Source organism: Cibotium barometz, chromosome 7 (assembly GCF_041138505.1).
Source record: "Cibotium barometz isolate CiBa-2024 chromosome 7, ASM4113850v1, whole genome shotgun sequence".
In the NCBI taxonomy this organism is placed as follows: Eukaryota; Viridiplantae; Streptophyta; class Polypodiopsida; order Cyatheales; family Cibotiaceae; genus Cibotium; species Cibotium barometz.
In genome coordinates this window covers 50,182,399-50,196,042 of record NC_141052.1, presented here as the reverse complement: position 1 = coordinate 50,196,042, position 13,644 = coordinate 50,182,399, and the positions used below count along the sequence as shown (strand labels likewise).

The 13,644-nt window shown below is 41.3% G+C and overlaps 1 protein-coding gene across 1 annotated transcript; it reads right to left on the bottom strand.

Moving 5' to 3' along the window:
• Positions 1-9,943: 9,943 nt before the first annotated feature.
• On the bottom strand, positions 9,944-11,824 carry LOC147637136 (omega-hydroxypalmitate O-feruloyl transferase-like). Its single transcript, XM_086799901.1, has 2 exons — positions 11,094-11,824; positions 9,944-10,893 (listed from the first exon to the last, which is right to left on the bottom strand). The coding sequence occupies exons 1-2, from the start codon at positions 11,535-11,537 to the stop codon at positions 10,027-10,029; spliced, it is 1,311 nt and encodes a 436-aa protein (XP_086656027.1). The 5' UTR covers positions 11,538-11,824; the 3' UTR covers positions 9,944-10,026.
• Between the last annotated feature and the right edge of the window lie 1,820 nt (positions 11,825-13,644).

Sequence of the window (13,644 nt, the reverse complement as noted above, 5' to 3'; positions counted from 1 at the left end):
CAAATGGAGACCCATACCTATGGGAGAGAAAAATATTCTGGGGAAAACTCCACTCAGACTGGTGGTGAGACTTTTTGATCAAAAAAAACTGCAAGCAAGCAATAGGGGTCTGGGCTGTTCAAAAGAGCATGCAAAAAAACTGAAGAGGATCCAAAAAAGAGCCACCTACACTGATGAGGTGTACATCGCGGATCATACCCCCCAGAGATGTTCATAAAATTCAAGCAAAGATTTGTCAGGGGAACTAGTTCACAAGCAGAAGCTCTAACACCAAGCATGCCAAGTGTTGGCAGAGCAGAAGGATCGGTCAGCAGGCAGAATAAAACCCACGACGCACGACCTCGGTAGCACACATGTGAAGATGGTAGACTCTAACCACCATAGAGCCATTGCCAAGATCAAGAAGGATAGTTTAAAAGGGTGACCAACTACTACAGAGATGATGATGCTTGGAGTAGAGGTATGCTGAGAGTAGTGTGTGCTGAGAGGAGTGTGTGTCAACTCACTATTTGTGTGATGTGTAATGAAGTATAGCTTTGTAAACTCTCGTTATTAGTTGATGCTTATTTCATGAAGCTTGTATGATGTTGAATCTTGCAACTGTCCATCTATAGTAGGTATTAGTTCTGTGTTACTCTGTAATACTTCTGAAATGAAATCAAGAACACACTTGCCATCTCTTCTCTCTTTTATGTCACATGTTATTCTAGGATGTTTGAGTGTGTTGTGTTTCTGCTTAATAGTACATGTGTAAGAGAGAGAGTGAGTGTGACATGCAAAGGAGTGATACAGAATAAGAGCTAGGAAGCACTGTGCAGCATGAGCATGTCTAGTTGAGTAGATTCTGGAATGTTTCTCATACCATGTAAGGCTTTCTGTTTTGAATCCAGAATTTTTGACAGGACTCTACACGTCTCCCACGGCATTGCCTGACTAGTTTGATACACCAGACTGTTGTCTTGCCATTCCATTGTTAGGGAAAACAGCGAGAAACAATTGACAACTTCAACATGGTCGAATCCCTGCTAGACTGCTTTCAAGCCTTGGACAAGTCATCAAATGCCAGGAGCTTGAAGAATAGATGAAGATGAAGACCTAGCATGATCTAGTCAACCTGGCACCCCCCCAAGAGTTCACATGGTCTAATGGAAGGACAGGTTCCTAGCTCTACAAATCCAGACTAGATAGATGCTAGATATATGGTGCACTCGCAAGGGAGATGAGCGATTCTAGAGTGTCAGTCCTTCACACTACTTAGGTCTCGGACCACAAGCCCATCATGGTCCACATCTAAAAAATAGTCAGTAGCATGAAGGCTAGATGGTTCCATGTGGACCCCAGCCTCTTTCAACTCGACTATGTCAACTCAACTATTTTGTTCGACTATGTCAAACAAAATAAGGATTGCATGTACGGGGTCAACAAAAGGAAATGTAGCAACAATTCATGATGAGTCACATTCATTGTTAACATAAAAGTTTCAAATGCGACGATGCTCTTTCCCTTCCATCTCAAATCGTTTGTCTTTAGAAATAGTCTTTGACATTGCTTCGGCATACACGAGCAGTCGACTTTGCATGGAAGGAAAAAAAAGAACATCTTGTTAGGGGCTGAGCACCAGCTAGCATAGTTCAATCCATGTAGCACAAAACCATGCTTTATCTTTTTACATATCAAAACTTATATAAGCACCATAATCTTACCACCATTTATATAGAAGAAGGCTATAACTTTGCATAACAAGCAATCCATCCAAAGGGCAAAGAAAAACATATAAACTGACATCTAGGGTCATAACATCCAAAAACCAAACATCTCCAATGCAAAATATCTCCCAATCACCATAAACATGCTATAATGTAACCACGATGACCCAAAAAGCATAACCAATAATGTCAATCCAAATCAAACATCATAATAAAAACCATACTAAAAATAAGTTCACCACCAAAATAGTCACAAGGGCCAAGTGGATCGCTAGTCGTATAGGTTGAAACCCGCACGTGGGTCCACCTCTTCATCTTCCTGCAATCTGTTAACATCATCATGCCCGCCGTGATGCCCAACAAGAAGCAAGGGTTCCACTTAGGTGGTGATCAAGAATTCATCCACATCGATGGACACACATAGTCTACCATGATCATGCATGTCTTGAGAATGGGCATGGTACCACACCCCAACTCAAGACACAAACCCCCACGTCAACAATACATCTCCACAAAGCAAGACAAAAATGTATAGCTCCTCTCTAGTCCGCCACGCCACTACAATCCAGTAGGGTCCAAATCACGCGAACCATTCGGGAGGTGGTAGGCAAGTGTATCCCAAGCCTGCATGTTCAGGGCCTTGAAGAGAGGTGTGCTCTCCGCAAAGAACATTGGGGGCTCTGTAGCACGTCGCCGAACCACAAACAACATCGATGAAGAGCACTAACACAACAAGGCATTGAAATCCAATTAAACTTCCATTAAACAAAGCCATATAGTTATTTGAACGAGCACAAAACCATTGCATCACCATACTCAAATTTGTGTGGACACCACCAATTTCATTGTATCCATATGTGGAATGATGAATGATAACCATGCATCGCACTCTCCAAATCGCAGACACGAACATAGCGCTCCACCACCCAAAAGTGGAGTCACCTACACTAACCTTGCATCACAACGTGGAATCCATCACACCGAATAGCACCAAACATACTAAATTATTAGTATAGAAACTCATAAGTTGAACCAATATCTCCCATGGAGGCTATCACCAACGACCATCCTGAGTCTACCAAAGTAGAAGATGCCAAAGCTATCCCATAATGCACATAATCCGCAGAAATAGTATCCCATGTAGGATTAGGATCCACACAAACATGCATGCATCCACTTGGAAGGTCAAGAAATAAAAAATCTGCCACCCAATCCATAGGTCTTCCCCTCTTCATGTAAATCACTCATGTCGGTTTGTGTTGCTTCATGAACTCATGCACACGAAAGTATGTATCATTTTTTTTCTCACCCACAAAATCCCTACCAATGGAAAAATGCAAGTCCTTCCACTTTTGTAAAAAAGTATTCACTGCATCTTTATTATGCTCCTCTTCCCCGCGGAACACAAGAGGCTTCATGCTCTTGAGCATAGTTGCCACTTCCTGATTCCGGGATATTTCGATGTCTTGAGTTTGACCCCCTAGAGGTAGATACCCCTGGAGTATCAACGAGACACTCCGAAACCCTGAATTATAGACTAACTGCTAGAGAGTCATTTGCACGGTATATAAACTTTGAGAAAGAACAAGTAAACTTTGTTCAATACATTGTGTACGTGATTCTAATAAAGTGTGTGCATGTAAATCCATAAATCCATGATCACCCACATCTAGATCAGCCATATTGGTATCCATATATGGATGACCACTACGCTGCTGACCCTCAAGGTGCTCGAGAACTTCAGAGGTCATGGTAACAAATCAAATTTGTGTGCAAGATGAAGACTAGTACCTGACCAACTGGCTCACTGAAAATCACGCTCCTTGTTGTTGATTGCACTGACGTGCTGCTTGATGCATGGCGCTTCCGCCTATTGCCTTGCTTTGGCATGGTAGCTATCTTGGCTATGGCGAGCATACTCCCAGGCTGTATGTTTTTTTTTAACTTTTCTCGGTGGCTATATGTTGTTTGGCAAGGCCTTGCTGTTGACGTCGTTGCACTATTGTTGGCGGTTTTTGTTGCGTATATTGCACTGTAGTATCCTCCCACGACTGTTGTGCTGCCATTGATCTCCTCACGATGGTCGTGTTTGTGGTCGTCCTTACTGCGCGGCGCTGCTGCTATTGCTCATTTCATTGTTGTTGCAGTTATGGACAACAATGTGTGCAACAATGCAGTTATGGACAACAATGTGTGTGTGTGTGTGTGTGTGTGTGTGTGAGTGAGTGAGTGAGAGAGTGTGAGAGAGAGAGAGAGAGAGAGAAAGTTTACTCTACTCACGACTAGTGTATAGGTGTCTCTTTGACATTGCTCTGCTTTGATGTGGCATCAGTTTGCTAATGTTTATTGTCGACTGTGGCCTGGAGAAAGAGATGGAGAGAGAGAGAGAGAGGGAGAGAGAGAGAGAGAGATATATATTTCTCCTCACATTGGCGACATACACAGCCAAGAGGAGGATTTGATGGCGGCCTTCTGTTTATTGTATGAACCCCGCTATTGTGCGCTTCTCTTGCAGCTAGCTTTGCCGCTGCACTGTGTGATTTCGCACAGAAAGGCGGAGAATGATGGTGGAGGAAGGACGTTATTCTAATATACCAGTATGAGACCACGAGGTGCTAGCTCGTGCATCCTCGTAAGAGAATAGAGCAACTCTCCACCCAACAACCGGATATAGACCCTAGCCGGCTAACTATAGCCCTAGCCATCCACACTAGTTTGGACTCTCCTGAACCACCCAACTCCCCCTAGCCTTACCCTTGTCTTGACAAACCCACTCATCATTATGATGAGATATACAAATAATGTGAGATATACAATACAAAAATTGTGAAATCATATTTAATCAAGAAATCATATAATAATTAACTTACCAGAGCACTCTCCATAGGCCGGCCAATCATGCATGGTCCACATAAGCAGTCCTCACACTATTGCAACCCTTTCTCCAAGCCACTTGGACGCATCATGAACTTGGATACCATCCCATAACATGTATAGCTCATCAACTAATGGACCCAAGTAGATATCCATATTCTTAACCTCATATTTCCCTAGAAGTATCAAGAAAAGTAAAATGTAACCCTTCTTTATCGCTAACGATGGTAAAGGATAAAGATAAGACATTCATGCAAGCATATGAAACATAGAGAGAGAAAGGAACACATACCCCATAAGTTTTGAAACACTCATATCAAACCAACCGTATATTGATTGCAAGTTCACTATGGATAGGCAAGTGTGAAAAACTGAAAAATGTGCTCCACTGTAAGGTGGTATATGGGCAAGCCTACATAGCTCTTTCTCCCCTCGAGAAGCATGTTCCACAAATTGTCTGATGTCATTTACTTCTTGGGCTGTTTCATGCTCCGCATCATGATGATCTACTCCACGGCTTCTTGTGTCGTGCAGGGCATCTATCATGTCATCCATATCATGTTCTAGAATTTGATCCGAGCCCTTGAAAGCGTACTCGGGCTCCAATCCCATCAAGCTTATCTTTGCCCTTGCTCGTTTGCTCTACTTAGGTTGGATATCCACGTGATCGTTTGGTTCATTGTTGTCTGAGTGCACATTTAGGCCACTAGGTAGATGTTGCAAGCGCTCCACTGGAAATATGCCCCATTTTTTAGAATGCTCATTGCAAATTGTTCGACGTCAAGCAACTTGGTACTTGCAATGATTGCACATGCATAGCATTTTCTCCTCTAAACTGACAAAATTTGGAATATCCGTAACACTCACACAGGCTCCATGTATGTTGAATACGCATGCAAATGTAGGTTTAAATGAGGGGAAGGTGGAGCCTCTTTTATATTTCATGAATGGCCTAGTCAATATATTCTAATTTTAAATAGAAAGGTGTTGGGCCACCAAAAAAGTTTAAATTTTACATGAGAATTTGCATGTAGAAGTGACAGGTAGCGGGAGTCTAAATAAGTGTTGAAGTATAAAAAAAATAATTCCGACGCTTTTTTGAATGTTTTATCGATGGATATTTTGACGCTTATTTCAACTCTAGATCACTTATTGCATTTTTGCAGGTTGCGGAACATAAGCTTATTTCTTTGGTATTCTCTTCTCTCACCTCCCCCCATTCCTTAGGAATAAACTTAAGCCCTTTCCTTATCTCTTGCTTTTGATTTTGTGTTTTGTGTATGTGGTGTGTGTATGTGTGTGTGTGTGTGAACTAGTAGGTAGCGCTTCGCCTTTTCCTTTGCTTTTGATTGTGTGTGGGGGGTGTGGGGGGTGTGTGTGTGATTTCATTGTTTGCTAATGTCTTGTTTGTGTTTGTTTTGCAAGGTTTTCACTCATTTTCTCTCGAATCTCAAGCTCTCTCTTGGTCTCTTCCGCTCAAGCTCTCCCTCAAGACTCTAATAAGGAGAGGAGCATGGTCTTGAAGGATCTACCTACCCAAAGCCCACATGGAGGGGTAACATCTTCTGGTGTGCAATCCATGGTCTACACGCAATTTAAGGTGGTTATACGCATGCTTATGCAAGGACACGAGTGTTTAGGGTTTAGGGTTTGCATGGCATAAGCATGGAAACCATGGATTGCACACGAGAAGACACACTTGCATACAGCCCCAACATCTCCATCCTACCTGCTCCGCAAGCAAATGAGCCCCGAGCAAAGGACTATGGCTCAAGCCTACTTTGGGAGAAGGATTGGCACTTCTGCACAACCATCACAGTCCACCACCACACAAGCCACGCCCAAGAGACACTCCACGGTAAGTTCCACAAACCCTACCCATGGCTCGCTCGATTAATTCGAGTCGTAGAAGATGGAATCACTCATCGGATTATTGTCGTGGTGGTGGTTCCACAGATGCTTCTACCCCTCCATACAAGCACCCACCCATTCCCTGGTGTGAGGAGACACCACACTCATACTCATCCCACCGCTTCAACATAAACCCCTCTACTCCCAATCCAGCTCGTTCCCAATACCAAGTAGTGGAAGGAAATCTGGTCCTCAACGATGTTAGCAACGAGATGAAGACTCGAATCTATGAGTTATGCCATATAGTCTTCACCCACGACTTTATGAGTATATGACATAAACTCGATCAAGCAAAGAAGGACCGCATCGTCAATCAAATCAAGAGTGAGTTTAGGCCAGCATGAGGCCATGAAAAGGTTCATCTTAGATGAATTAAAGATCACATGGTAAATGTATTGAAGCACTGGTGCAATGATGTTGATACGTAGAGTAAAGATCAAGAGAGAAAAGCCTAGCATTGTACACAAGAGATTTGGAATGAGGAGTGCAAGAAGCACAATGCAAATCCCCATAGGTATAAGCAACAAGAGGAGATTGCAGCCAAGCAAATGAAGAGCGTAGAGAGCTACCATCTTAGGAGTGGTGGCTAGGACGATTTCCACACATACTTTGTAAGTATTGATAGTACACTCGCTCACTTGTGTCTGTATAATGTGCATTTCATTGCTATTAAGTATTCATGCTTCATGATTCTAGCAAAGAGTGATCGATCGTGCAGTGAGTGATACAGAGAAAAGGTAAGCCTTAACATATGACCTCCTCGAGCAACTTGAGTGAGAGAGCATCAACATTAACTGAACAGATGTGATCAATATGATAAGCCTCTACACTTTGTACCTATCAAATAGTATTGCATCACTTGCCATTTCTAAGTTTTTGCGTTATGAATATTTTTTGCAAGGAGCAATGCCAAACCCTATGTCTACCGATGATTAGGTTCAGCCTTGCTCGCAAGGCACTATGTATAGGAGCAATGCCTTTAAGTACTTTTTTTGTCAACTCCATGTATTTGAGCATATATTGTAAACATAAATAAAAGACGCTATGGAACTTCTAAGTAATAAAAATTCATGTTTTGTGAAATTTGAGTGCAATTGTAAGTACTTTTCAATGTTGGCATAGTGGTGCATTCAACTGCTTCTGCATGACAGCTCCTAGATGTACCATTATGCCAAAAAAATTTAAAACTTGCATCTGTTAAAGTAATAGTCAGTATATGCATTGAAAAAACGTTCGTGAAACAATAAAATATTTTAACGCTTATTGTAACGCATGTTTCGACAAATATTTCAACGTTTATTTCAATGCGTATTTCGATGAATCGATATCGATGCTTGTATCGATGTGTGAATTTTGATGCTTTCAAGATTTTTTACATGTTTATTTCCATCAAAAAAAAGTGTCGCAAATAGGCCTGCCTATAATAGTGTGGAAGTATTGTTACTCCCTTCCATCAACTCCTCTTTCAAGATAAAGCCTACTTATAGGTCTCCACATGTTCACTCTTTGAAATGACATCATATCATTAATATTTAAGATTGTGGCATATATTAACAATTGCATTGCCAAAAAAAAATCCCAAAAATATGCATTAGCTTTTGTTATGAGCATCTTTTTAAGTTATTGGCTAATAACATACATGAAAATATGTCCTTACAAGTTGCTTTATGCACTTTCTCACTATACTCTTGCAACTAGGGCTCTTGATTATTGTTTTACACTACTCCTTATTATCAATAGACTTTCTACAAGAGAATTCTTAGTTGCAAAGAAGCAAATGAATGCAAAAACGTTCACATATGTATTCTCAAGTTGCCTTTGGTTCCATTAGAACTCACCATTGCCATGCAATCGAGGTTCTTGCTCATTGTTCTCATCTACAAGAAACTTACCATTAAATTGCAATCTAAGTTCTTGTGCTTGTTGTTCTCATTTCCAAGCTTATAAACATTTTTTTTGCTTTTGCCTTGAACTAACATTTTAAAGCATTATTGCAATCAAGGTGCAACAATACAATCTCTTTTACAACATTTTGTGATATTTATATTAGCATAAATAAGGGAAAGATAAGTTTTACGTTAAACTATTTCTTTGCATGTTTATTATACATTTATTATACAATAAGATCTTAATTATATGAGCACATTTTAACCAAAAATGACATGAAAACTATGATTACGTGCACATTTGCATACACGCATGTTTGTACACATGTGAGTGCATGGATGTGCGTGTGTATGTGAGTGCACGAATGAGTATAAGAGTGTGTGAGTGTGTGCTTGTGTTTGGGCATGTTTATGTTTTGTATGTATGGATATGTAAGAGCATAAGAAAGAGAGTGCACATGTACATACACACTCATTCACTGACATATGCACACGCATGCACATTCACACTCACTCATGTATGTCTATGTTTTGTGTCTATGGGTATGTGCATGTGTGCGCTAATATGTGTGTGTGTGTGTGTGTGTGTGTGTGTGAGAGAGAGAGAGAGAGAGAGAGAGAGAGAGAGTGCAAGTGTATGTGTGTATGTGTGTGTGAAAGACGAGAGAAGCAGTTAGATAATATTATCCATGCTTGAATATAAATTATACAAGTGATATAATAAGTTACACCAATGAAATCTGTGTATCCAACTCGATAAATCCATTTTTTATATAGAAAAGTATTCTCTATAAAGAAAATAATAATTAAAATTTCATTACTCTATTATCCCCATAAGGAGAATTTCCAATTACCTATATAATGACTCATATTTCCTAGCCAGAGTCCAAACTCCTAGATTTGTTATATAGGTACTAATATTTCCTAGTTGGACCTTAAGATTCCCTTGATAATTACCAATATTTCTTAGATATATAAGATCGATTACTTTGGAAATTTAGTTCCCTACCTTTACATGGGAAACTCCCCCTGTGCTCCGGTATCCCTACATTCACGAGGTATGGGGGTGCAAGCACTATTTCATAATAGTGAGAAGTGCATGCATAGTTGCTTTTCGGCCGACATCACGCCTATTTTCTAAGCATTTTGACCATAAATACTTACACAAACTTTTGAAAATGCCTGTCAAAAATTACACTACAATAATCAATTTGTTATAATTCACCAAACCCATCACTTTGAAGGGCAAGGCTGCATGTACGCACACGCATGCAAAGTGCAAGCACTAATTAATAGAAGGGAGAAGTGGATGTTCACCTTGATTTACTCAATTCGATTTTATAAGAAATCAGACTCAAACCGCCAAAAACTTATCATTTCTCGATTAAACTTCGTACCCAGATTAGTCACAGACAAGGATTAAACTTCAGAACATACATAACCCAGTTTAGTCACAAACAAGGAAAACACAGAGCAAGGGGCCAAAATGGTGAAAAAAACCATCCTCTGCTTAAATTGAGAAAAGAAAAAAAAAGTTTATTTCTATTTATACAAACTATACAGTGCATCCAAAGCCAAAAAAAAAGATTCCAATATAGCCCAAAAAAGAGATGATTCCAGTCATAAGTAGAAAATAGAATACGAATTTACTAAAGCTCGGGCTCCATGAGCTGTTTGAAGGCCTCCATGGACTCAGACGGAAGACCTAAGAGCACATTAATGCTCTTCCTGGCCTTGCCATGAGAGAGGAACAAGACAACCTCTCTCTCAGGAAGTGTTACTGGTCCTGAGTGTGTAGGCTCTCCCCAACCAAAATCGGTAGTATGGAAAGACAGCCTCGACCATGTAGTAATCAACAGAGTAGCAGCTAGTGACGGCCTTGCCCTCGTAGCCTCAAAATAATCTATGGCAGACCTTATATAGTCATCATTCACTATAGCTATGGCCTCTTGAACCAGCTTCACTGCATTGGACAATGGCTTCTCTGTGAGCTCCCCTGCAGTTGTCAGAGCATATGTGAGCAGTATGCCATTACCCATGTACCCTTTGGGCATCGGTGGATTGATCCGGTTTCGCCCATCAACCGCGAAGAGGAGCTTGGTCTCCTGCTCTGGCATCATCCCCATGGCTTTGCTCCTTGACCTCCACACAAGCCCTGATAGAGCTTCAAAAGTAGTACATTTGGAGAGATTACCATCCTCCAATACTGTCTTCTTGAGGCGTTCAAGGCTATCCGGGGTGAAGCAGAAGGATTTGAAGATCAAATCCTCACCCAACAAGAGGTCTTTCTTCAGAGAGAGGTCTTCTATTTGTAGGAACTCTGTGTGGGGGTGATTGATCTGGGGCGGGGAACGTGCGACGAGGAAAGATCTGTCCAGCACAGGTGGAGTAGAGAGAGGCACCCCTCTTGCTGTTTCTGCCCAGGAGTTGACAAACTCCATGGCTCCAATGCCATCAAACATGCAGTGGTTCATGCCAAGTCCTAGGACAAAGCCACCACATTGAAACTTGGTCACCTACATCACACACACCATCACCATTCAACAGTACAACCAGAAGCAACATTTCATGAATGGTTGGTACAGCAACTACCAGATTTCAAACAAAAAAGTGTGAGAATGTGACCACCCAGCGACCGACCACAGCGCCCAAAAGAGTAAGAGATCAAAGAGATTCGCCAAAAGTTTACCGTGCTTAAGAAGGATTTGACACTCACCTGGACAACAACTGGGGGTATTTCCAGGATGTTCTTGGCCCCAGGGACCTGATACACAAGCTGGCCAAGTCTGGACGGGTCAGGCTTCGTGATATCACCAAGATCAGTGACTTTGGCATCAGCTTCAGCTTCTACGAAGAGGACCCCTTGGCCATAGCAATGCACGTTGAGCTTGCCCTCTGGGCTGATACCAAGCCTCCCTGCAAGAGGGTAATAGTGCACGAGGACCTCCCCCAGAGCCTCTTTCATGGTCTTCACCGGGTCCTCGCTGGCTTTAGCAGTGCACGCCTCGAAGAAGTACACGGTCTGCACTATCACTGCAATGTTCTGGTCTAAATTGGTGAGAAAGTATACATGATTCTCTGTAGCCTCTGCAGGGGTTACTAGCTGGGGCTCCTGCAGCTTCACAGTAAACTTGCTAGGGGTAGGAGCTTCAGCACCCATTCTGTTAAGCTTTCTAAACTGCAACACAAACACACGCGCGCACACGCACACACACACACACACAAGTGCTTGCAACTCGACACACAAGTTATTTTATCGCTGTCTGCTCCAACAAAACCTTAAACCAGCTCCTTTCTTTGCCCAAAACGGAAACAAGAGCGACAACTACTTTCACTCTTCTCTTGAATCGTCCAACCTTACTGCACTGCTTCTGGAAACTCAGAAATCTGGAAGGGAGCGACAGCTCTTACCCAAAACTATGTATTTATACTTCTCATAAACTCCAAGCTTTAGAGCATTCAGCATTTGCACAGCTTGTTTTCCGATAAGGTGAGCTGAGCGCTCTCTCTCTCTCTCTCTCTGTGTCAGCTGCCAGCACGTTGCGCAATAACTTCATCGGTTGTCAGCAATACATGATTTGTCATCGAATATTAATCACTAAAGTTTTACCTATTCAAATTTCAAAGACTCAAAATTCTATTAAGTTCCGTGAAATATTATTACAAAAATAATATACTACATGCAAAAAATATATATATATATATTGTTGATTTATTAATGTAAATTAACTTCCAAGCTCCCATCGATATATATATTGTTGATTTATTATTGTAAATTGATTAAGCTCTTCGAACTTCCAAGCTCCCGGGAAGGACCAAAATCACATTATCACTGTGATGTGGAGTCATTGGAGTGCATGTTTCACCTACCACATGACTAGAAAACAGAAAAGCCAGTTAATGCAGGCCTCTGCAAGAATCCAGGTCATTATTAACTAAACGTGAGATGGGCATTGGGTAGTTGAAAACGCTCCGTTTGCTGCTGCTGCTTTGCAAATGCCAATTTGCCAAATGGAATAGTAAATGACTAAAAATGCCCAGTGCATACCTAGCCTCTGGCTCTATAGTTAGGCTCGATTCACAAACTTGCGAACAACTATTAAACGAAGCGGGAGCACATGGATGACGGAGGAGTGGGATATTCCAAGTGCCACCAGTGCTCCACCAAAAAAAATATTTTCTCAAAAGTTGGAAAACCTTCATATATATAATTAAGAAATTATCAATGAAGAGTTTTTTTTATTTTTGAAGGTATTTGTACTATATTCCTTCAAATTTTGCAAATTTTGCAAATTTTGGTACCTTCAAGCTATAAATTTACAAGTATTTTTTAAAATTTGAAGGTGATATTACACTAAACTCGGGTTTTTTTTCGAGCCACCTCTGTTTGCAGACACCATCCACGACCTCTTTCATAGCCCACCGTATTCCTCCCCACTGGCCCCATGCCAAACTCTTCTCAAATTCACTTGCCAAGTAGCTTGCTTGTCCAAAGAAGTCCATCATCTTCTTTGTGCATTCTTTGAAGTCCTTCGTAGCCTTCTCCAAGCGTGTAAGCTTGCACCTTTCGTGTCCACTAGTCTTCTCCTTCAGCATGGTAGGCTACTCTCTAATGAACTCCTCATGTGGAAGTGGTGATCTTGGCTCCTCCACACCATCAGTAGCACCCAGGTTATCGTTCATGGTTGCCTCTACACCATCTAAAAACCAAGCAAGAAATCTTATTAGCATGCAACAAACATGATAAAATAAGAAAACAAAACATTCAAAGGAAGGAATAAAGATTGCCACCTACCCACATCCCCCCTTGATGAATCCTCAAGAATGTCTTCTGAATTGGTTGCTTTGGATTTGCCATGTTGGTGCTCAATGGCATCCCATATTTTCTTCTCGAACCACCTTAGCAACCTCCTATATCCTCTCTCGTTTCTGTTCATCTACCAATAGGAGTTGTGGCCAGAGGGAATCCTTTACTCATAATTGAATTTGAACTTCCATTGCTTGACTACCAAGTTCCAACGGTACAAACATGAATATGCAATCCTCTTGACTCCCAGGCTATTGCATTTCTAGGAGGCAAATTCCCACTTAGCCTTCTTGGAGCCCCAGAAGTTGTTTGACACCTCTTCTAACTTGTCTAGCTCTAGTTTTATTGAGATGAGGACCACCTTCATTGTAAATTTGGGGTAGTCATAGTAATCAAAGATAATAATTGAGGCCCAATAGTATTATAAGGTTCCACATGCTTTCATGTATTGCTGCTTATG

What these genes read in the sequence shown, in the direction of transcription:
- LOC147637136 (XM_086799901.1), bottom strand. Translation starts at nt 11,537, where the DNA reads ATGGGTGCTGAAGCTCCTACCCCTAGCAAGTTTACTGTGAAGCTGCAG. An exon ending in TACCCCCAGTTGTTGTCCAG is followed by an intron (nt 10,894 to 11,093) that starts GTGAGTGTCAAA and finishes TGTGTGATGTAG; the next exon opens with GTGACCAAGTTTCAATGTGG.